This window comes from Panthera onca, chromosome B2 (assembly GCF_046562875.1).
Source record: "Panthera onca isolate mPanOnc1 chromosome B2, mPanOnc1 haplotype 2, whole genome shotgun sequence".
Classification (NCBI taxonomy): Eukaryota; Metazoa; Chordata; class Mammalia; order Carnivora; family Felidae; genus Panthera; species Panthera onca.
The window spans coordinates 110,357,861-110,383,728 of record NC_138343.1 but is presented as its reverse complement, the minus strand read 5'-3'; the positions used below and the strand labels follow the sequence as shown (position 1 = coordinate 110,383,728).

At 34.8% G+C, this 25,868-nt stretch overlaps 1 protein-coding gene across 1 annotated transcript in view; it reads left to right on the top strand.

Moving 5' to 3' along the window:
- TRDN (triadin) overlaps positions 1 to 25,600 on the top strand; it is a 388,244-nt gene extending 362,644 nt beyond the window's left edge. Inside the window, exons 39-41 of the mRNA XM_060616557.3 lie at positions 17,648 to 17,689; positions 19,754 to 19,789; positions 23,198 to 25,600. Of these exons, the coding sequence (XP_060472540.3) occupies positions 17,648 to 17,689; positions 19,754 to 19,789; positions 23,198 to 23,337 (218 nt within the window). The 3' untranslated portion in view covers positions 23,338 to 25,600. The remainder of the gene's footprint in view (positions 1 to 17,647; positions 17,690 to 19,753; positions 19,790 to 23,197) is intronic.
- The last annotated feature ends 268 nt before the right edge of the window (positions 25,601 to 25,868 follow it).

The window sequence follows — 25,868 nt, the reverse complement described above, 5'->3', positions numbered from 1 at the left end:
CACGCTGGTGCCTGCATGTCTTGTCTTCTGGGTGGCTTTTCTGCTTTGGTACTGGAAGCACAGAGACTGCCCTTCATTCCTGGGTCTTTTGGTTGGGAAGGAAGGGTGCTAATGTGTGGAAAAGGATTAGTGTAATACAGAAGGGGGTATTTCTTCCTGAATTCTGGTTCACTCTGCTTGAGATGCTTGAGATCATCCCAGTGGAGTGGATTCTCAAATATCTGGGGTTTTATTATAGGCATAAAGAAGATGCTGATAAGAATCAGCAATACACAAATATCTCTCTATGACATCAGTGAAAGTAACATTGCAAAATCAAAATTTCCATGATTCATAGGCAATTATGGTTTAAATTGATGCTTGCTTTTGTGGGTTTATTTTTTGTAAGGATGTAGCTTTCTGATTCTAAATATCCATTTGATTTTCATTCTGTATATTTTCTATAGATATGGCAATTATATAATGAATTATTTACTTTCCATAGAATTCAGAAGAAGACATCAAGGAATGTTAAGTTGTATTCTATTTAAGATATATTACCCTAAAAATTAAAAGCAAAATAAATACATTTTTGAATTTTAAATGGCCCAACCATTTGATATTATTTTAAGTCTTTTGAGAAAATTGTTTTCTGAAAAATATAAATAACTGTACATCCAAAAACATTACTCCCCAGGAAGTTTCCCAAAGGCAAAATATGAAATAAAACAGAGGACTGAAAACATACATTATCATAAGGCAAATAGTGCCAAGGGAAGACTAGCACCTAGTGGAATTGCAAGGCTCTTGATGTAGCTGAGACATTGACAGTATATTTATAACAATGGGTGTGGGGATATCAAAGACAAAGATTTTATAGAAGCCCATAGTTATTTTGTTTTTATTATCTGGTAGACAACATTTGAGTAAAGAGAGGTTGGCTTCCCCTTAAAATTAGTATTTTAAAAGAAGTGATGCAGTAAGAACATTTCTTGAGATGCTTCTATGTGGAAATTTAACTTTAGCATCTTTTCCTATAACACTTTTCTTTGAACATGAGCATTTTCCCATCAGCAACTCAACAAAATTATCTGCATAGACCGGTTTGGGATCATCATAAAGCCTCTGAGATCTAATTTTGATATCAAAGATAATGAATTTAATTTTTAAGGACATACTAATAAAAATATTTTATAGAAGTTAGTTACTTTTTAAGGACACTTCAAACAAGACTGGCCAGGATTTCCATGTTTTAGGCAACTTCCTTTATAGCTTACATTTGTGATTTGCTTTATAAAGCTTTCTAACTTTGAAAATACTCATTCATTTTTTCGTTTTGCATTTTTTCTTTTTACGTAAATATGATATATTAATGAGTAATTTGCATCAATATTACAGTTTGGTGAATATTTTAGATATCAGAATTAAGCCATTTTGGACATTTATCTAAAATTTAAGCACAAGGTGCTTAAAAATTAAACAAGGATGTAAAAGCTTATAGCCTTTCTTGATTTACACATTTGATATAACTTATGTTAAAGAATTCTTTTAAAAGAATCTAATTAAACATAACTAAAGTATAACATTTATCATAATAAAAGTGTAGCCTATTTTGTATTGATTATACGTCCCTGCATTGAAAATTTTCAAGAATTTCAAAAATCCAGAATTTACTAATAGGTATGTAATTCCCATTTGAAAGAATATTTCACGTTTTGAGAAAAATTATTAATAAGTCTGTGAATTATAAAATTAAAATCTAGTGACATAAAGAACTAATTTTCATAAATTCTTAAACACAAGAAAAATATGCTTTGCTTTATGACGACATTATATATAGTTGCCTTTTATAAATAATGAAATTAATGAATAAAATGATTGAATTCAACCTAAAAGTCTTCTAATGGTTAATTCATGTCTAAATCAATTAATTTATGTCATCGAAGACTAATTAAGTTGATTTTTTTTCCTAATTTTATCACTTGTTGGTCTCTCATATATATGAAACTATAGGACGTATTCTGAGATTTTCTCTTAATGGTATGTTCTCAGATTCATAAGTGTTTTTGTATAGTTATAGTTAAGTTTATTCATTTTTATTACTGTATAGTATATTACTTTGTAAATATACACATTATAATCTATTCTACTATCATTAAATATTTGCTTTACTCCTAATTTATTTAAGATTTTTCTGTTTATTTATTTTTTTTAATTTTTTTTAACGTTTTTTATTTAGTTTTGATACCGAGAGAGACAGAGCATGAACGGGGGAGGGGCAGAGAGAGAGGGAGACACAGAATCTGAAGCAGGCTCCAGGCTCTGAGCTGTCAGCACAGAGCCCAACGCGGGGCTCGAACTCAGGGACCGTGAGATCGTGATATGAGCCGAAGTCGGACGCCCAACCTACTGAGCCACTCAGGCGCCCCTCTGTGTTTATTTTTAGATATCTTAATGTGGATGTTTATTTTATTAGTCTCTATCTTTCTCCTTTACTAATATAAGCATATAAGGCAGTGAGTTTAAATGCTATTTCAGCAACATCCCACAAGCTTTTATATGCAATATTTTCATTATCGTTCTGTTGCAAGAATACCTTAATTCCATCAACATAAATTCTTTACCTAGCATTTTACATGGAAATTTTAAAACTTGTTTTTCAATTTCCAAACCTGTGGGGATTGTAAAGATCATCCTCTTTTAACCAATGCCTAATTTAATTATATAGTGGTTAGAGAAAATGGTCTCCTCTTTAAAATACATTGAGCTTTATCTTACAAACAAATATATTTGTTTTAGTAGGTATTCCATATTTCATCCAGAATAATGTACATTTTCTAATGGTTGGAAGCATGATCCTATATTGATTGACTCAAGATTCATTGTTTTTCAATTACCCTTTATCTTCATTAATTTTTTGAATAATAGAAGTATCAATAATTGGATAAACTATATTAAAATCTTCCTCCAAGATGGAAAATTTTCAGTTTATCCCTGTAGTTTTATCAATTTTTATGTTAGGAGCTGTTTTATACATTTTATCCAAGCTTTATGTATCTTTCTGGTGAATTGAACATTTATCTTTACATAGTAACTTCTATATTCCATATAATGACCTTTTTTAAGTAAAGTGTATCTGATATTATTACAATTACTCCAGCTTTCTTTTGGTTAGTATTTTATCAGAATTTTTTATTACAAACTTTTATTTTATGTCTTTTCATGACATTTTGTTTTAGACATCTCTTTAGTAAATAACATAAAGTTAAAATTTACTCTTTCTTTATCCAGTACAATGGCCTTCACTTTTAATCTGATGAATTTCAACTACTCACATTAGTTGTGATTATTAATATTTTAGGTCTAGTTCTTACCATCTTGCTTGTTTTATATTTCTCATGTTCTCTAAACACTTCTTCATATTTTATCTTGTCCGTTACAAAATTGAGTGTTTTTTTCCCTTTAAATATATTTTTATTTTCTGTTTTCTAATGTCTACCTATCTGGAAAGACAACACTCTAGTTCTCTTACTTCAGCCGTGACCCTTGAAATTTTACTATGCACATTTAAAGAATAAAATTACTATAAAACACCCTCCCCCAGGGCGCCTGAGTGGCTCAGTCGGTTAAGCGTCTGACTTCGGCTCAGGTTATGACCTCACAGTCTGTGAGTTCGAGCCCCTGCGTAGGGCTCTGTGCTGACAGCTCAGAGGCTGGAGCCTGCTTCCGATTTTGTGTCTCCCTCTCTCTCTGGCCCGCCCCCACTCACACTCTGTCTCTTTCTCTCTCTCTCACAAATAAATAAACGTTAAAAAAAAAAAACAAAAAAAAAACCCAACACCCTCTTCCAAACAAGAGAAGGATGCTACATTTAAATTTCATCACATCTAAACCTGATTTACATGCTAATTTTGTTCAATAGTTGAATTATAACCTTTAAAAGAATCTGAATGTCAAATTGTATTAGTATTATTTTTCAACGTGTGTCTATCTTCACCTACAGATTTCTCAGTTACATTGCTACCATCTCTCTCACATCTCTGACTTTTCCTTCAACATCATACTTCTTTAGCATCTCCTTCTCTAGAAGCGTCTTGAGCAAAGACCTATTGGTGGAAAGTGTTCTCAGGTTTTATTTATGTGACAATGTCTTTAAATCATCCTTATTGTCGAAAGCCTTTTGCTAAGCACAAGATCTAGGTCACCAGTTAGGCACTCTGATTACTTTGAGTACATCGTGTCACTGTATTGCTTTCTCTTCCTCCACTAAGGTAGAGGAATTCTGTTACCAGTTGAATTGTCATTCCTTCCATATGATCTATCCTTTCTCTCTGTCTTCTTATATATTTTTTCTTTGCCCTTGATCCACTGCAGACTCACTATAGTTTATGGAGTGAGAGTTTCTTTTTATTGTGAAATTTTTCCAGGGCACATGGAGTCATTTTTCTTTCCTTTACCACTTTGGAGAATTCATAGCCATTATTTCTTCAAATATTACTATTTTTTCCTTGTGCTCATTATTAATGTGTTAGGTATGCACATTTTTCTTCTTTCAACATCTCTTTCTAATTTTTCATCTCCTCATTTCTCTATGATGTATTTAGTGTAATTTGATCAGTCTTAACATACATTCACTAATTATTTCTTCAGTTCTATATGTTATTTTACCCATCCAGTGAGAATTTTATATAATTTATATTTTATTATAATAGTTACTTTTCAAATCTTACTGGTTATTTTAATAATCTATTGTTTGTCCTTATTTTTGAATTCATATTTTAATTCTTAGAAGATTTATATATATATTAAAGTTCAAGTTTGAAAAATTGAATATCTGAAGTACCTTGTGATATAAATGTGTTGTTTGTTGTTTCTTCAGGCTCTCCCTTATGAAGGCTTTTTTCTTTCTGTGATTGGAACTTTGATTATGAGCTCATAGTTTTATTTTATTTCCCTCACTTTTATCTAAAATTATCTTTCTTTCTCTCCATTGTCCCTATCTTGTTCAACTTTTATTCCACCCCTAGTAGTGTCTTACCATTTGTGGGATTCTGTCCTGCAAGTGAACCCTGGCTCATAAGTTCCCCAGGGGTCACAGGGTACCAGATGGTACCAGCACTCACACTTCGTGGTGAACCCTTTATGCTTACCTGCTCTGGGACTGGTCAAAGCCCTTCCCAGGTTCAGCTGATGATCTCAAGTTGTCATTACTCACTTTTCAGGAAATGCCTATTGGCTGTTTGGGGGTTTCCTGTTTGGGGTGTCTCTCAGACTCCCTATTGCCTTCCTCTCCTTCCTTCTCCGTAGATGCTAATACCTGGTAGGTTTCTGACTGTTTCAGTCCACATTTCTAGGGCTCATTTCAGTTTGTTTTAAATATTGTCCATGGGTTTCACTCTCTGTTTTTACAAGGGGATTTGAAGGAGATTTAAATACTGTGTTGTTGCTATCTTCTCCAAATCACCTGGGGAACTTATATTTTTGTCCCACCATCTCTGGCTTAACAAAGGCTCACAGCCTACGCACCCCTACTTTGCTCCTTGCACACTTAGTTTTTGAGTTCTTGTTTTACTATAAGCACTTGTCCACAGGGTGACCTCACCGTTCGTGAATCAGCAGGTGTTCTTTTTCTCCTCTTGCAACAGAAGGGAAGATTCTGGAAGTTTCCTTTGTCTCCTCTGAGCCCAGCACTTCAACAAAAAGTATGATTTTGTAGCGAATATTGTCTATCGTGTTCTCAGAATTAGAGTCCAAGAGTTGTTTTTTTAATGTTATCCCCAAACCTTGTTTTAACAAGATTCATGCCTTACTTGCTTAAATTAAAAAGTGAAACTCTGATGTTCTAGTTCTGGGCAATTGTATAAAATTTATTATTAAAACTTTATACAATCCTTAATCATAGAAATATAAATTTTATCTTCTTTCAAAAATCCATTCTTAGTTAATACAAATATGCACAAGCCTTTGAAAAAGAAAAATATGCTTTCTTATAGTGTGTAGGTTAAAGTTTATATTAGGACATATGTTTTTTTCCTAAATAGCATCATTTTATACGATGACTCACTTGTTTGTTTTGTTTTGTTTTGGGACACTTGTTGGGATGGAATATTATTGGAGATCACTTGCTGGAATGGAATGCTAATGAATATTAACATCAATGTAGTTGTTGTTAAAAACAAATTATCACCAAATTCATGATAGAAATACAGATGTTATCATTGGGTAGTGGCTGATAACAGGGAAACTGTTTTAAAATTTGTGTAAACTTGGGAAATCTACATAACATCTCTGTGCTTAGTAGTCTTATTTTTAAAATGTGTATAATAATAGGGGTGCCTGGGTGGCTCAGTTGGTTAAGCGTCCAACTTCAGCTCAGGTCATGATTTCATGGTTTGTGAGTTCAAGCCACACATTGGGCTCTGTTCTGACAGTTCAGACCCTGGAGGCTGCTTCAGATTCTGTGTGTCTCTCTCTCTGCCTCTCCCCTGCTCATGCTCTGTCTCTCTCAAAAATAAATAAATACTAAAAAAAACTTACAATAAAATGTGGATAATAATAATAATATTACCTCATAGAAATTCTGGGTAGAGATAAATAAGATAAAATAGAAGGTGCATAAATAATAATTGGTGTCTATTAAGTATTTATTAATTGGCATCCATGGGAATGAGGATGACATTGATGGTAATAATTATGGCATGATAATGTGTTACTTTTCCTGGGTAGGAACAGGTTTCGCTTATTAAGCTTTTGTGTCAAAATGGATACCATAATAAGAAAAAAAATCATAATGGGAAAAAACATCTCACTCGTTTTTGAGTGGATTTAAAACAATGCCACTTTTTAGAGCAAGGGTGATTATACTTATGGAAATTTTGTTTCAGGAAAAAAAGAATGGAGCAGTAACTTGGTTGAAGCCTTCTAAATAGGGACAGCTGCCCTGCTTACTCTCTCTGATAACTCGTTCTGCTAGACCTCAGAGCAAGTCTTTGTATAAGGCACATTTGGTGAAATGTTTGTCACTGTTGATTATTAGTCTTTGGGTACCAGCAATGTGGCCTCATTCATTTATTGGTGATGTTAAGTTGTTCTGACATGGCCCTCAAGACAGCTGTGTCCTATCCTCAGAGTGACAGGACAGACACTCAGAAAGGATTGCATACATTTATTGAACACCCTTGGCTTCACTGTGTGCAACATTCCAAATGTGAACTGTCTCTGCATACTTTATTACCCCCGGAGGTCAATCTCGAGAATTCTGTGGATATTGCTCAGTGTAGTAGTTAGTTTTCTTTAAAACTCATGATCATTTAAAATAATAGCTGCATAAAGGAGGCTTTCACACCAAAAAACTAAAATAAACTGGCTATCAACTGCTGCTTTGAACTACAGCAGATTCTTATGAGTTCTTGAAAAAAATGTTAACTCTTAGAATGTAATATTGCACCAAATCACTTACACATGATTCATCAAATCAGTTGAGAAAATAATTTTAAGCCTTTGATATTTCTACAGAGTCAAAGTGATGCAGTGAATTAGATAAAATAGGAGGAGTGAAAATGAAAACAAAAATTCGTGCAAAGTTACATATGTGTCGATGCTTTAGGATCCCAGATGTTTACCTACAAGTATTTCTTGAAACGTTACACAAATCAAAATAGATTGCTGGTAGAAATAAACATGCAGTAACTGCTGGTACACGTGTTTGCATTATTTAGGTCATTTTTATTTATTTATCATGTTTGCTAAGAGTACACAGAACAGGCTGGGCACTACACAGGGAAATTTATCTTTAAAAACAAGAAAAATGAAATTCATGATCTATGCCATACATGTGGATTCCTTAAAATTTTTCTTTTCTCCAAATTACAGTCTCTTTTAACCTTTCCCATTATTTTACCACCCTTACATTCTCATGCTCAGATCACGAAGCATTGCTTTTCACCTGAGATTTATCATTCCATGTTTTCTCCTTGACTCCACCCCTCTTGCCTCTCCTTGATGCCGACTCCCACCATCCTGCATGTTCAGTTCTCGCTCTAAGAAGCCCTCCTCCCTTCACCTGCGAATATCCTCAGACTCTTCTGGCATATAAAAATTTCCCTTGCTCTTTCTGCTTCCTGAAGTTGTGCTTTTGCTCTGCTTTCATTTACAGTTACACCTCTTCAATAAGTTTCCCACCAATTCTTGACCAAATTCCTCAGACTTTTATTTCATGCAAGCTGAGTATTAACCTCTGACACTGTCCTCAAATAACTCACTTAAATCTCAACCCAGACCTCCTAATTGCAGAGCTTAATTACCTTCTCTCACCCCTCGCCCATTCTCAACCTCTCTGATGCACTCAATGTTGTTGGGCTCTCGTCCTTCTTGATGTTTTCCTCTCTTGGTTCTCATAATATCAGACTCCATTTTCTTCAGTCTGATATTTTCTCAGCATTATCTTTCTGCTATTTCCACACACACACACACACACACACCCCGCCCTGAGGATTGGTTCTTCCATTGTCAACTTTCTTTTCTCTCTTCACACTCTTTCCCAGCAGGGCCCTTCCACCTTGCTATCTATCTCTTTGTGGGTAAGACCCCAAGGTGTTCTGAAGTCTAACCTGCCTTATCAACTCTGGTCCCACATTTTCAAATCTCAGCATCACTCTTTGTCTGCACAGGCTCACGACTGACCTTGCTATCTTATTCCCCCTTCTTTCCTTTATCCCTCAACCCCAGCAAATCCCAAAGGGAATTGCCACATGATTTCTATTCTTTAGTCACGTAGACATAAACCTTCAAATTCTACTTTGCGTAATCACCGTTCTTTTTGTCAGGCTCTAATTCAGTTGTCAAGTCATGTTAGCTTTGCTCTTTCTCCTCTGAATCATTGCAGTGACTTTTCAGCAGGTCCCTTTCTGATTTCTGTCATTCTTCCATTTCACATCTACTAATAAATTAAGTTCTCCAAAACTTCAAATTGATTAAGCTATTTAGATAATAAGTGTTCAATATTTCTTCATGGAAAATTTAGAATACATTCTACACATCTTAGCTTGAGGATCTAAAGCCTCTATAGTTCAGTCTTAAACTACATTTTATGTCTTTTTTCTATAATCACTGTGTATACCTATAAGAGATACCAAACCAATTCATGTCCATGTTCCTAATTTTCCTCCATCTTTTGATACTGTCATTCTTTTTTCCTGTATTTTTCTTCCCATTTCTGGCTATATGATCCTTCATGGTCGATCTCCCATGGGATAGCTTCCAAAAAATTTATTTGACGTCCGTAGGAAGAAGTGATTGTACCACCACTGAAAACATCTCACGCTTGTTTTGATGATTGTTATATACTACCTTGCAACCCATAGTATCTTATATTTGTTTGGATACTTGTCCATTTTCTCTACTTGACTGCAAATTACTTCTAGGTAGCATCGTCCTTTTCTTCTGAAAGTGGAGATAGAATGTTTAATTGAAAGATTGAGGGACTAGAAGCTCAAGAAATTCAGCTTTATACCTTCATTTAATACTTTAAAAATGTGTTGCTTAACACATTTTAAATCTGCTGAGTCTCAGTGTTATCTTGTAAAATGAAGCTATTCCACCTATTTTTTAGTGTGTTATGAGACGTAAGTGAAAATGTAAAGTACCTTGTAGGGCACCTGCACAGAAAAAGAGCTCATTGTAGTCATTGTTGTTGCTGAAAGAGTAGCTATTTCTTAAACGAATAAATTACAAGAAAACTTTAAGGTGGCATTCACTTTGTAAAACTAAACTAATCTTTTAAGAAATATGTTTAGGGGCACCTGGGTGGCTCAGTTTGTTAAGCATCTGACTGAAGCTCGGTTCATGAGTTCATGGTGGATTCCGTTGGGCTCTGTGCTGACAGCTCGGAGCCTGGAGCCTGCTTCAGATTCTGTGTCTCCCTCTCTCTCTGCCCCTCCCCCTCTCATGATCTGTCTCTCTCTCAAAAATAAACATTAACATTTTTAAAAAATAATAAAAATAAAAATGTATTTATATTTTGACATTTTTATTTTATTTTTTGCTTATTCAATGGTTTCTTTTTTCTATGCTATTTTCAATTACAGCTTAACTTTTGTAAAAAGTTTTTTTGCTGCTGCATACATTGCTCTTTCTACTTTAAATTCCTTTAGAAAATGTTTCTTACTTTGGTCTTTTTTAAAGTTTTTAAGTTTAATTCCAGTAGAGTTAACATACAGTGTAATATTACTTTCAGGTGCACAATATAATGATTCAACAATGCTATACATTACTCAGTGATCATCAAGATAAGTGTACTCTTATCCCCATCACCTATTTCACCCATCCCCCCCCACCTCCCATCTGGTAATCATCTGTTCTTTATAGTTAAGAGTCTGTCCTCAGTTTGTCTCTCTCACCTTTCTTTTCCCTTTGCTCATTTGTTTCTTAAACTCCACATATAAGGGAAAGCTTATGGTATTTGTCTTTCTTTGACTCATTTCTTTCACTTAGCATTATACTCTCTAGCTTCATCCATGTTGTTGCAAAAGGCAAGATTACATTCCTTTTTCATGGCTGAATAACATTCCATTGCACATCTATATATACCATCTCCTCTTTATCCACTCATCTATTGATGGACACGGGCTACCTCCATAATTTGGTTCTTGTACATAAGGCTCCATCTTTTGAAATGATCAAATGGTTTTTATCCTTTCTCTATTGATGGCATGTATCATGTTGATTGATATGCAAATATTGAGCCACCCTTACATCCTAGGAATAAACATCATTTGATCATGGTGAATAATTTTTTAAATGTATTGTTGGATTCATTTGCCAGCATTTTGTTGAGGATTTTTGCATCTATGTTCATCAGAGATATTGGCCTATAGTTCTCTTTTTTTTGTGGTGTCTTTATCTGACTTTGGTAATACTGAGTAATACCAGAGTGTTACTGGCCTCATAAAATGAATTTGGAAGTTTCCTTTTTTCTTTTTTTTTTTTTTTCAATAATTCAAGAAGACTAGGTATTAACTCTTCTTATAATGTTTGGTAGAATTCGCCTATGAAACTGTCTGGTCCTGAACTTTTGGTTATTTGGAGATTTTTGATTACTGATTCAATTTCAGACATTTTTATGTTACAAACACATAGGAGACATCATAAAATACACATGATGAATTTATACACTTTATACGAAGAAGAAACTGAGATTCCAACAACCTTTAAAAACCACTGTAAATATGTTTCTAATTTATTAACATACATATGTGCTATAGTGTTGTTAAATTTATTACAGTTATCCAAACTTAGAAGGGACGGATTTAATATAGAAAAAAAAGAAGTAAGAGAGAAAAAGAGAAGGTAAGAAATCCAGCAAGCAAACAAGAAAGAAACTGATATCTAAGGCTAAATCTAAAAATTTTACATTCATTGTATATTTCAACTCAGTTTAAAATTTTTCTTTTAATGCAATATTAGCGGTTAATTGGCAAATGGTTGCTATTATATGCTATTATATATATTTCCATAAAATATATATGGTAGGTGAAAGTGCATACCAGATATTTCTTCTGTAATAATTTTTAATTTGAAGAATTCAGTTTTGCTTTGTCTGTGTTCTGCTTATATCTTGCATTATTTTACTGGTCCCCATGTTAGAGAAATAAAATGTCTTGTTTTTTTTTCTCAAAAGGTGACATTTACTCTCTTGTTTTCTCAAACACTTTGATCTATATACAGCCATATGTAATATATGGCTAATAAACTTATTTTTGAATAATTACCTTTCCTTTTGACAGGTTTATGTTTAATTATTTCCTTTTGTTAATGTTGGTTATTTTGTAGAGATAGAATTCTTCATCTGGAGTAGCATTTCTCAGTGTTATAGTCTATGGATCCCTAGGGTCTCCAAAACCCTTTCAGGTGACCTGAAACACTTTACATAATAATATTCAACCACTATTTACCTTTATTGCTCTCGTTTTTTCATGAGCATACAGTGGAATTCTCCAAAGGCTAAATGATATGTGAGAAAGTCATCGCTCTTTCAGCCAAAGAGCTGTTTGCTTGAGAATCCTTATGTTTAAAAACAATATCTGTTGTAATTGCTGTTACATTAATTATCAATAGATGTAATCCACATAAACAAAAGTTTTTTGAAGTCCTTAATTTTTTAAGATTGTTAAAAATTTCTGTAACCAAAAATCTGAGAACACCCTTATAGAGAATAAGAAATGGAACCAAGATAAGATTGTTTGTTGAGAATGATAAATCTGTCATTTTTACTATAAAATTTGTTAATTCATATATTAAATCCATGTATTTATAAATACATGTAATTGTACATCATAATAACTGTTGGTACTGCAGCTAAACTCCACATTTCTTTGTTCTTGGAATTTCTGTCAGCCAAATATTAATTACTGTCCATATTGATGCTATATATATATATATATATCCATATGTATTAATGTTATATACACTCACACACACAAACACATGCACACACACACACACACACACACACACACACACACACACACATGAGTCTCCTTACTGTCAACATACTGGCTTTTTAAGTTGTATCTGTTTTCAGCCTCATAGAACCAAGGCTACCTTTGACTCCATGCAGACAAAGACTTATCTCCTGAACTTTCCTAAAGTCCCATCCTGCTCTCATTCTGTTTTTGATTAATGGCTGGAGACCAGTCTTAGAGCTCAGCAAAAACTATGAAGCAAAGGACAAAGAGAATTTCTGATTTTTTTTTTTTCAGGGCATTACACTTGATGACAAAATAACACACACACACACACACACACACACACACACACACACAGGTGCCTGGGTGGCTCAGTCGGTTAAACGTCCGACTTCGGCTACCGTCATGATCTCACGTTCGTGAGTTCAGGCCCCACATCGGGGTCTGGGCTGACCGCTCAGAGCCTGGAGCGTGCTTCCGATTCTGTGTCTCCCTCTCTCTGCTCGTCCCCCACACATGCTCTGTCTCTCTCTGCCTCTCAAAAATAAAAAAAAACTAATAAAAAAATTTTTTTAAATAACACATGCACACATATATAAATATGTACATATTTATATATAAATATGTATGTACATATATGTGTACATATTTATATATTTATATATTTTATAAAATTTATAAAATTATATATATATATATGTATATACACGCACACACATAAATTTAAGTGTTGGAACAGACACTTACATGATATGAAGCAGATTATGGAATTGAGACAAGGAAGAAGTTCCTTTACTTCATGATAAAAACCAAGCACTACTTGAAAATACAAAATTTAGGCCTATCATGATCATTTTATTGTTTTCTTAGATAGCTATCTAAGAACCTCTGTGTCTGTAGCTGTAATTTCGTAAGTATAAAAGAGTTATACAAAAGCCAGACTTTGACACCAGCATGTTTAAAAGATTGAAATGGTAGCCACACAGACAAGACCTCTCGTGTGTTCATGACTGTTATCGTGGAGAAGTCTGATTTAGATAAGAGGACAGAGTCATTAATACTTGTGATTCCTTTGGAATCTAAGTTTCTGTATAAATAAAAGATGAAATCTACTGTTTGAAAGTCAGGATAACATTTTCATTCTTAATTGATTAGAATAAGGTTACCTAAAATACAGTGTTTAGGTAAACAGAAAAGATATATTTTCATCTTCATTGTTATTATCATTTTCAAATACAGATAAGTAACTCTTCTATTGATCCCACCAGAAAGAAAATGGGTTGTTAGAAGAGGGACACTCTTTCCTTTCCGCTCTGCACAAGTTCATGGTTTATGCAGCTGGCAATATAATGCATAGGTTCTGAAATCAGAGAGAACTGAGTTTGGGAGGCCAGCCTCTAGAGGTGGAATGGCACAGTGATTAATAACACAATCTCTAAAGCCAAAATGCCTGAGTCTGAATCCCAGGTTTCCCCACTAATTAGCCCTGGGATCTTGAGTCTCTAGCCTTCAATTTTCCTACCTACAAAATGGGAATAGGAATAGTACCCACTTCCAAGGTGGTGAAATATGTTCTCATTTATAAAGTGTTTAGAACAGTGGCTGGAACATAACAGGAATAACATTTATACTATGTGTGAAATAAATATAAATCCTCATTCAAGTGGTTCTGGTCCAAGTAGACTGGGGTCCATGGTTCAGTCCTGTCACTTAATTCATTCTGTGACCTCGGACAACACTTAACCCTTCTCTGCTCCATCTATATAAGAGATTTAAAATAAGAACACCTACTAAAGAAAACTAAATTTCCTATGATGCCCCCAGCTAATGAGTACCTCCTAGGATTTCCTTGTTGCTGGGAGTGGCACCACTATTTTCTTCCAAACTCAAAAAGTGCATTAAGGTATCCCTTATTACATAATCTCTTGCATTCACATGTACTCAATCCTATTTAATTGTACCTATGAAGCCTTATTTATACTCAACTCTGTCAGTGACTTCCAATTGCAGAAATCATTGTTTTTATGTTGACTATTAAAATACATTTCCAATTTGTTTCTCTGAATCCATTCTCTCATATTCTAGTCTTGTTATTTTTACAAAGTACATTAGAACATGATTTCCTTCTTGAATGACCTTCACTGGCTAGGACATTGAGTAGAGAATGCTCAGCCTGACATCTATCTTTCCACATGATAAATAACATTTTCTAACCTTTGCAGATGCACTTCTCCTGCCCTCCTCAAAATTCCATCTGCTCCTTGAATCTCTTCTGTTCTTTGCTATATCTAGTCTTTCTTCATATGATTGCCTTCACTTGAAACTTGCCATCTCCCTCGGCCATATTTCCCTCTATATTAAGGACCCATTCTATTTTATTTATTTTTGAGAGAGAGACAGACAGCGACAGAGCACCAGGTGGGGAGGGGCAGACAGAATCTGAAACAGGCTCCAGTCTCAGTGCTGACAGTGCAGGACTCGTGAGATCATGACTTGGGCTGAAGTTGGACGTTCAGCTTGGGCTGAAGTTGGCTGAAGTTGGGCTACTGAGCCACCCAGGCACCCTCAAAGGACCGATTTTAAATTAGACTTCCTTTTTTAATGAAAAGATACTGTTTACTAAGGGACATATGCAGAAAATAAAATTCATTGTGTTCTAAAATTATACAAAGTATACAAATCACTTTTTAAAAATCGATGTTCTAATAGCTATGATGTTCCAGTGATGAGTTGTGGATAATTCTTCCTTCCCTTCCTTTTCACAAATAAGATGCAGGTACACTCAGATTATCACAGAATCCCAAGGCCTCTAAATCATCTGATTCTGGTTTCCAGTCATTGTCCTTAGGCTTAGGAACGTTTGTCATCCCTGTTTGGCTTGGAGATTGCACTGTTCAGCTTAGAGAACTCTAAGGCAACAAATATCAAATTATTCACTTTTAGCATCTTGAATTGTTTATTCTTCAGACTAGAGTGGGATATCTGCACTGACGTGACCCTAAAAACTGACAAAAGTAAAACATCACATTCCTTATTCTTGTGCAAACTTAGCAAGAAATTGAAACATCTGTCCTATTTGATTCCAAAATTGGGTGTGGCTATTATATATCGCTATTTCTTTATTTCTTCTACATCTGATCTTAAGTGTATTTCTTCAGATAAACCTTCCAAGGAAAAAAATAAAAATAAAAAATAAATTAAACTTCCTTCATAAAATGTTTTCTTAAAAGTCCATTGGTACATGTTGATACATCTTTTATGGTAATTATTATACCTTTTTAGAGTCAAGTATTTGTTTTATCCAAACCACCACTCACCTAATCAATGCGCAAGTTATACAAGTAAATGGATTGTAAGTGTGTTATTTCTTTTTTGTATTCTGAGCAGTGACAATTGCGGTACATTCATTATTCCTAGTTCAGTAAATTTCTGTTGCTGTTAAGTTGCTTACACAGAGACTGCATCTCTATAGCAACTGCCCTAGGCTTGCGGTTTACCTTCTGGTGCCTCTGTTCTCCCGGTTAGCTTGAGCAATTGACATATGACTCACTTCTTGCCAGCTTTTATCACGTAGCTAGTTTATGCTGGGTCAGAATACAGAATTTGGAAAAGAGAAGCAGCTCAGGTTTTTATTCTACCCATATTTATTTCTCCAGGGGTAACAAATGAATCCAGAGCATAAACATCTTAGGCTTATGTGTGCTATAATCCTCAAAAATAAAATCTGTATTTCTTGTGTACAAGAACCTTGCATTAGTTTACTTTTATAAACATCCTCCATAAAAATTAGCAGATCCTTGCTACACAATGAAAGTGTAACTATCATTTGGTTCTTTTAAGAACTCTGACATCATTTTAAAAATATAGTTAAGTTACTTCAAAATATCATGTACCCATTTATGCCTTTTCTTTATTCATGGCAGCTAACAGAGCAATTTCAGACCATGGTCATTTAATCCAGCATTTAACTGAGTTAAGCTTGTATTTAAATATTTCTAAACTAATCAGGGTGAAATTTTAGTAACTCACTGCTCCAGCCCAAATGGATGCTCCAGTCCACAGTTAAGTGACACTGCCAACATCAGGAGCAAGGGACGCTCAACACAAGGAAGCCACGGATGCCCTGAACTAGGTCCTTGGATGAAGTGAAGCCAGTTTGCAACCAATTTACCTGAGACCCAGATGTAGAGAGTAAATTATGGCCAGAGCTGGAGAGGTTCTTTCCTGGTTCAAACTCTGCTCCAGCCTGACAAGGAAAAAAACAAACAAACAGCTGTTTTGGGGTCTCAGTCTTGGCCTCCGAGTCCTGATGAGAATTTTTTCACCAAAGTTGCTAATTAAAAAATTAAAATTTTTAAGTAGTTTAAAAATATTTGCTGCAAAAAAGTGGTCATAATTTTCTTTTTTCCCATTTTGTTCTTTTACATAATAACATCTCTTTCTAAAGGTCACATTTCTTTCTTATTAGAGAAAATTTGCATACTGACCTATTTTACCCCTTTTCTATTTATTAGTGAGCAGCTGGTATGCAAAATCTGAATAAATAATAGAAAACCGACCCTCTTTCAGATCATTAAGAATGCTAAAAAACTGATGTGAACATTTAAAGATCATTTAATTATATTTTCTTAGAATTATCTCTGACTTAAAAATCTTCCACATTATTCCACATGTGCCTGTACACCAAATAGCAAGTAATTTACATAATGTAAGCTAAGAGTCATTGTGTATTTGAGCTTTGGTTCAACTTAAAGTGTCTTTTAATTGCCTCTACAATTATCCATCAAAAGACTAAAATCTAATCAGTCCACTAATAAAATATGCTGGCGGATATTTTTCTCAGGATCTAGCTTATGTATTTATCTCCAATGTCCTAAATTCCAGAAGTGTTGGTAGTTTGGGGAAGGAGTGTTAGGAGTCAGAGAGGAGAGCCACATTTGGGAGCGTCACTGCAGGTCCTTCTTATCATAGCCAGCTTTTGTCAGCCCTAACCACAGCCTGATACGGTATCCATTGCCCCCCACCCTCTCCCCAAGTCAGAGAAGTTGCCTTGTTTGTCAGGAAGTTCTTGTTCATAGAGACACTAAATGCTGAGTTCGCAGAGTAAGAGATCTTATGATTCAAAAACCTTAAATACAAAATTTCTTCTTTGGGAAAGCTGGAAAATAGACCATGGATTGATGTGTCCTTTCTTTACTCTCTAGGAGAAGATCTGGAAGATGTACCGGCTTCAAAGAAAGCTGAAGGTGAACTTGTTGTCTTCAGTGTATTTAGGAGTTTTCTCTTAAGGCTATGATGTTTTGTCTGTTTTATTTAACTATTCTTGATTTAGTCTTTAGCTTTTCCTAAGTAATATTTAGATGGCAGACCCATTTTATAGACAAACTGCTTTTTTACATTATTTGGAAAAAATATGCATATCTTCACATGTTGAAGGCACTAGTTAGACACTGGTTTATTTAAAAGTAAATATTAGATGCATTTATTGTCCAATTGCTTACAGGAACAATATTTCAAAACCATCATTTCACTATTTTTGAATTGAATGGGGGTGTTATTTGATAGAAAGAGAACCACATAAATATTTAAAGGTGAAGTTGACATATTTTTATTAAAAAATTTTAAAACAATTTGCCTATACTAACAGCAATGGCTAGAGGAAGGAAGGGAGGAAGGAAGGAAAGAAGGAAAGAAGGAGGGAAGGGTGGGAGGAAGAAATGGAAGGAAGAAGGAAGGAAGGAAAGATGGAAAAAGGAAGAAAGAAAAGCTCAAACTTCAGAAAAATATATCACAACTAGATACATAATCTTGAGCAAGTCTTTTCAGGACTAAATTTCTTTATTTGTATTGTAAGAGTTTCAACTGATTTTATTTTATTTTTTTTACTGAAGGGTTTCCAGAGTCCCTAGAGTGGCATGTTATATAATAGATATTTTCTATTATACTTCCAAACTTGCCTATAAACAATAGAGCTTGTGTAAGAGTTGTTCTTGCCATGAAAATATATGTACTATAGCAGTGCCCAGAATTAATTACCAGTATAGAAAATAGTGTTTTGAGGAAAGACACAAAGAAATGGACACCTGAGTCTTAGGAAATGATTTACACTTGTCCTAAGATATGTTTTTGAATACTTAATTTTTAGATTTTTTTGAAAACTTGAATTATTAAGAACAATAACTCTTAATATGTTTTTGACTTCTGGACAATTGCTTCTCAAATCATTTTATACATAAATAATCTGACAATCTTTTTAAAATGGGATAAATGTGGGTTGGGGCCTAAGAACTACCTTTATATATTAATCTCCAAGTATCAGTGAAACTCTTGGAATATGGATCACACTTTGAGAAGAAAGGTCTTTGAACATATTTAGAATTTGATGAAATCTAAAACCTAACTTTTGATGAAAGACACATGCATTCACATCTTTGTTACCTTTCAGGGTTTTACAAGAAACCCCCCAAAGCCCAAATGTGAACACCAGTTAATGTGAACACTAGATAAAGGGGTTCAACTAGATAGCTTCAATTTATCCATCACTAGATAAATACATGGCACGTATCACTACAGTAGAGAAATCCATGAGCCAGATGAGAAAAGGGACTAATACAGGACACCAGTCTGCTGACATTCTTTCATGGCAAAGATGATTATTAAAAACTTAAGTCCCTCAAACATTTAGAATTACTTTGGGGAGGCTGGCTGGCTCAGTCAGTTAGGCATATGACTTTGGCTCGGGTCATGATCTCATGGTTTGTGAGCCTGAGTCCTGTGTCGGGCTCTGTGCTGGCAGCTCAGAGCCTGGAGTTTGCTTCAGATTCTGTGTCTCCCTCTCTCTGCACTCTGTCTCTCTGTCTCTCTTTCTCAAAAATAAATAAACCTTAAATTTTTTTTTTAATTTAGAATTACTTTGAAATATTCATTATTTAGCTCACTCACTCTTACATGTTATAACTTTAAACATTAAAGACCTCTTCTAAGAAAAAGAATATGTGCATCTGCTAGCACTCACCCACCAACATCCAACACATCAGGACCAGTGTTCCTGTTTGAACAAGTACATATTGAACACCACATTCTTTTTTTCCACTGGCTCCTCTTCTGCTACTGGCTCTTAGCTATCAATTTTAGGGTGAGAGATTGAATAGAATCTGAATAAGAACCTAGAATATATTATAAAGAGGGAATTAGCTCCTGTTTCTTTCATATTGTGCAACCGTTTAGACATTTTTAGTCTAATAGCTACATATTTGTCTAATAGCTGTGAATGTACAAATTATTTACTTTCATATTTTTGTATACACCAGAAGCTGAAGATGTGTATTCCACAAAGAAGCAAAAAAGTAAGTTTATAATTACTTTAAAACTATGAAGTCATTCTATATTAAAGGTAGAAGTATAAGCCGGCACTTTAGACCCTTAAGAAGACCAGTATGAGAAGAAAAAGATTTTTAGCACAGACATGATGAATAACATTAAAGTAGGTCATTTATATTTCAAAAATAAGCCCACCACTTTTTGTGTCAGGCAAGAGGCACGTATTTGGAAGAATTACAAAGTAATGACTGAAGTGGCATTTATCGCAGACCATTCTACACAGCTCTGATCCTGTGCACTCTCACTAAACTTGTGCTTCAATATGTGCTACTGTCTGCTTTATAATCAGACAGCTGAAGTGATATGCTGAACTTTCTTATATCAAAGAGAAAAAAAATGTAGAAATAAGACTCAGCAATTCAATTGCTTAGAAACTCGCTTCTTTTAAGATTGAAAGTTCTTTTTGGTTTTTCTAGATATGTGGCAGGCTCTTAATAGTCTTTGGATCGTTGATTGTAGAATGCAATCAACATTCATGTGCAGTTACAAAATTCAATGTCCAAGATTCTCATCATTCTGATATTTCCAAATTAGATATTTTTCTTCAAATGGTAAAGCGATACATTTTGGATTCGCATTTGCATTACAGTCATTGCTGGACAGACTAAAAGAAGCAATGTTTGAAATAGGTATGACTGAAGTTCGTTTCACTTAATGCTTTTAAAGAATAGACATTTATCTGAAGAAATGAAATCAATAATGTTCTCTGGATTCTAACTGCTTCTTAAAGGTATTTCTGCAGGAAGTTACTAAAATGCCCACCGCAACAGCAAATGACTCCTACTCCGTATTAATACTTGATTCACTGAGCAAATATTAAGTGCCTACTACATTCCAAGCTCTGCTTCAGATGTTGAGGCAATTGCAGCAAATAAGACAGGGAGTCATTATAGCCCTTCATATAATCAGGTTTTGAGAAAAACAGTACTTTTCACTATTATTTCAAAAATCTATAAAGTCAATCTGGGCATGTTTCTGGTTTAAACAGGAGTTTCCCAATTATTAACCTACTGGTAAAAATTTGTGGCTATGTCACATAAACAGTTGAAGTCTTTATTTTATAAATAAATATTAAAATATAATTCAAAAGAATAGGTGGATTGTTTCAAGGTCAATTTCCTGTTTGGAATATTGTACTATAGTTTTGTAAAGATGTCACCATAGTGGGGAAACTGGGTGAAGGGTATATGGGAATAGCTCTGTATTATTTCTGACAACTGCAAACAACTCTATAATAATCTTAAAATAAAAAGTTTAATTAAAAACAAATGAGGGGCACCTGGGTGGCTCAGTTGGTTAAGCTTCCAGCTTCAGTTCAGGTCATGATCTCACAGTCTGTGAGTTCAAGCCCCACATCAGGCTCTGTGCTGACAGCTCAGAGCCTGGAGCCTGCTTTGGATTCTGTGTGGGTCTCTCTCTCTGCCCTTCTGCTATTCACACTCTGTCTCTCCCTGTCTCAAAAATAAATAAAAACATTTAAAAATATTAAAAAAATTAAAATAAACAAATGAATCAATTCAATATTTTTAGCAAAAAACTCATCAAATATTTTAAGTTTGATTGGGGCATTTTCTGTAGAAAAACAATACTTCCTATTTCCATCTTACTATAAAATAGTTCTACAGTCTGATATTCCTGAGCCTTTTATATAAGCCTTAACATTTGCAGATGTAATGATATTTTCATTAACAGCCTATCAGCATCAATTAAGTAGATGCTCGGAAATGTGCCCATGTCTAGTACAGTTCAGCTGGAAGGTAACCTGTCCCTGCTGGACTCTTCTACTTTTAGCACTGATGCTGCCATTCATCTTAATGCAGTCCAGCTATTTTTTTTAATGTTTATTTATTTTTGAGAGAGAGCAGGGGAGGTACAGAGAGAGGGGCGGGGCAGAGGATCTGAAGCAGGATCGGCACTGACAGCAGAGAGCCCAACCGAACAAACAGTGAGATCATGACCGGAGCCGAAATCAGTCACTCAACAGACTGAGCCACCCAGTTGTCCCAGTGCAGTCTAGCTTTATTGCCATCCTTGGCAGTGGCCCGTCAAAGCCCCAAGCACTTACAACCTTGGGAGTGGGGGCAGATTGTGTTACTGCCTGTCTTTAAAGCTACAACAGAAAAGAAAATAATTCTGGATAAGATGAAGGGGAAAAGAAAGAACAAAGTCAAGATTTCTCCAAACTACTTTCATCATTGAAAACCAGTGATTCAAGTCAGCTGACACCCAGGGAGATGAAATCAGAATAATTCCTTATTGCTTCCTTTAGCTGCTTAATACCCCTGCTTTGCTTCATTCTATTTCATAAGCCCAGATATGAATTTGGCCAGCTTCACCATATTCCACATAGCAGTCACTTCAACAGTCATTCTCTTTCTTGGCCATTGGCAAAAACTCTGTGGTTCATTAACAGAAGGCAAATAGATAAAATAGAAAACACTGAAGAGTCAGTAGGTGCCCATGATTGTTCGGAGAAGTTAGAATCACCATCTCTTAACAAAGCTGCTACCTGGGAGCATTGGGAGCTCATGCCCTTACCCACCACGCTGCACTGCCTTGCTTGGCTTTAACACATTTTCTGTGTTGCTCTCTGCTCTGACAACAGGGCAGCTACCTGGACGCATTGTTGTAAAAAGTATTCTCCGGGTGCCTGGGTGGCTCAGTCGGTGAAGCATCCGGGCTCAGGTCATGATCTCGCGGTTGGTGAGTTCCAGCCCTGCTTAGGGCTCTGTGCTGACAGTTCAGAGCCTGGACCTTGTGTGTCTCCCTCTCTCTCTCTCCTCCTACCCCACTCATGCGCTGTCTCTCTCTCTCTAAAATAAACATAAATGTTAAACAAAATTTAAAAAACAGTAACTATGCCATCTCAGGAGAGTAAGGGCGAGTGGAAAGCCTCAAGACTCTAAGACCACAAGGCTCTCTGTGGTTTTATAAAAACATTAAAAGAAATAAGAAAAGTCAGTTATTTTTCATATAGATAAGCTCATGTTTTAAAATCTGTAACTATATAACATTTTTTCAGAGTACAGTGCACATCAATAGATTCCTATAATGTAAGTACTTTGACTTTCTATGCCAGATAATTTTTATTATCATTTGTTAAGGGATTATTATGTGTCAGGAAAGATTTCAAGTGCTTCACCTATATTTACTGATTTAATTTCCACAACATTTCTATGACGTTTTTGCTATCGTCTTGATTTTACATGTGAGGAATCTAAGACACAATGAGGTTTATTAACTTGATAGTTACTGTCAAGGCTATCTAGCTGAAGAACCCACGTCCACATACATTGTATTATCTGGCTGTGATTTACCTTTGTTCCTGCTCATGTTCTGCTTGTTTTAACAAATTATCATGCTCTCTTCCATAGGCCCCATTAGTTTCTTCCAATGTGTCTACTTGGATGGATACAATGGCTATGGATTTCAGTTTCCTGTCACTCCTGCGCATCATCCCGGAGAGAGCTCTGGCCAACGAAGTTCTCCAGGACAAAAGCAACAAGGACAATAGATACACATGCATGGCCCTTACAAGTGCTTTGAGACTTCGACGATAGGACCTATTGTTTGTCTGCAGTGGCGTAGGCAGTTAAAATCATGAATCTGGGGAGTTTCTCTGAAAATGTTTTACTCTCCTGCCTGGCCTAGAGAGAAAGGGTGGGCAAAAGGATTGAATGATAAGCAAACATGTTGAAAGATATGGCGCTCAAGAATCTGTTATTTGTGTTTGTTGCTAAGTGTGGATGCTTATATTTTCCTATTTCTATTCACTGTAGAGTTGCTTACAAATTAAAGTTTCCTTAATAACGATATTTTAAATATAACTGACACAATTACAAAATGGAATTCCTGATTTCAGTTAGATATATTCTTACATGAAAACACAGACTATGCTTTCAGTTTAAGGAGTACAGGAGCCTATACAAAAGCTACTCTTTATGATGTGGATCTCTAAACGCAATTTGCCCACTAAGTTGATGTTTAATAGTTTAGTTTTACTTATGTCTCTTTCTATTTTCGTTGTGGCAATGCTCTAAGAATGGGTAATAGTTGCACCAAAGAGTGCTGTAAGTTCCTTGTGATGCTCTTTTACACAGAATTCAAAATATCTCTGAACTTTGGACATGATAAAATGAGGTAGAAATGTCTGATAAACCTTCTCTCTCAGATTTGTCTTAAATTATAATTAAGACATTCACTCCAGTGGAAATATACCATCCAATTAGGCAGGTCTGGTGAATCATTTGTTTGACATAAAGGCAAATGAGATGTAGTATTTTCAGATTTCTCCAGACTATGTCCTAATGAAAATGTCACCTGGATGAAATTTTAGTTCAATCACTGAATTTGGGTGACAAATGCAAAGGCATTTCCTTTCACTTAAATAAGATCATTCTGTACAGTTAAATGGGTTTTCTTTCTCAAAAAAAAAATATATATGTATATAAATGAATGTCATCAAAATTGAAGAACTATATCTTAACCATAAGTGTTTCATGAGATGTCTTACTTGTTTTTTAGTTAAGTGGTTATCAGCACCAATAGAACAAATGACAATTTTTAACTTACTTGATGATCACTGGGAATGACTATTATGGCTTTGTCATCTTTTTGTCTTCTGGTGATATGAACACTTATGTTCTTTACCACATTTTTCTATCAACTTTAAAAGTCATGCCACTGTGACCTTAATCGTGTTTACAGTTGCAACTCAACTTACGACAAATGAACTCAGGAAATAAATTAAGTTATCCTTTCTGGCATTATAATTACCCTCTGCTGAGGTAGCCAGAGCCAATACTAGCCAAGTGACTTATTTTCAACAACTATCAAGTTCTTTAAGTCTAATTTAGAACTCTGATTTACTAAAATATTAGGCTAGGGCATCAGTAACACGTTCAGTATTAATAATGGATTTTCAGTGACTTTGGTGAAAAGAGTTGGTCTCAGGCACCTGCTGGTAGATCTAACTCACACCACAAAAGCCAACATTATAATGAACCAAGATTAATGACACTCTTTTGGGGGGACCTAGAGTGTATAACTTCAGGACTGACCAGATGGTATCATCTTGCAAAGCTTCTTCATGTAGCAATGGAAACTTGTGGAGGGGACAGTTGGTAAAGTTTATTGCTCAACTGCTCCTACGGCTTCTTCAATTTAATGAAGAAGGGAATAGAGAGCAAATATGACAGTTGTTTAGATTTCATAGAATGATTTATCCATTCTTTCATTCAATGACTATGTATTAAGTACTTACTCTTTCTAGGACACTATGTTAGGCACTGGACTATGTAAGAAAAATACCAAAAATAAATTCTGTTCCCAGTGCTATCTTGACACAATGTGTGCCCTTGGAAAATTTACTAAATATACTGTGCTTGTTTTCCTATGTGTTAAATAGGGATTTCAAGACAAACAACCTGATACCTCACAGATGTACTGTGGACACTGACAACATATCTTAATATGAATATGATGTCAAAACAAATTTCTGAAATAATACTTTGGATGTAGCACTAATTTTTCCTCCGAGTGCTTTTCTACATTGCATCATTGCATCTTTCATTGTCATAAAAACTATTTAATAAAAAGTAAAATATGCCAATTTATTGTAATTGGAGTTTAAACAAACCAGTTAAGATGTAAACAATGTTAATAATAATTAAAGTTTATCTGCTTAAAGTTACAATGATGATAGCACTTCAAAAATACTAACTAAACTCTCATCTGTTTGTATGGTTCCATCAAATAAAGTGTTTCTAGTCCTTCAAGTTTGTGCTTTACATTTTAAAAGGAAAAGATAAATGGTTGGATTAAAAGTTTTTGTCTTTAATAGGGAACTCACAATTCATGTCATTTGGTCATAAATATGTAAGCATTTAATAATTGTTTTAGTTCTCCATTTTGTCCAAATGGTATGAGATACACACTCTCTCCCACACTTCACTTCTCTTAATAGATGAAGATCTGTAGAAAATTGATAATTATGGGGTACCTGGGTAGCTCATTAGGTTAAGTATCTGACTCTTGATTTCAGCT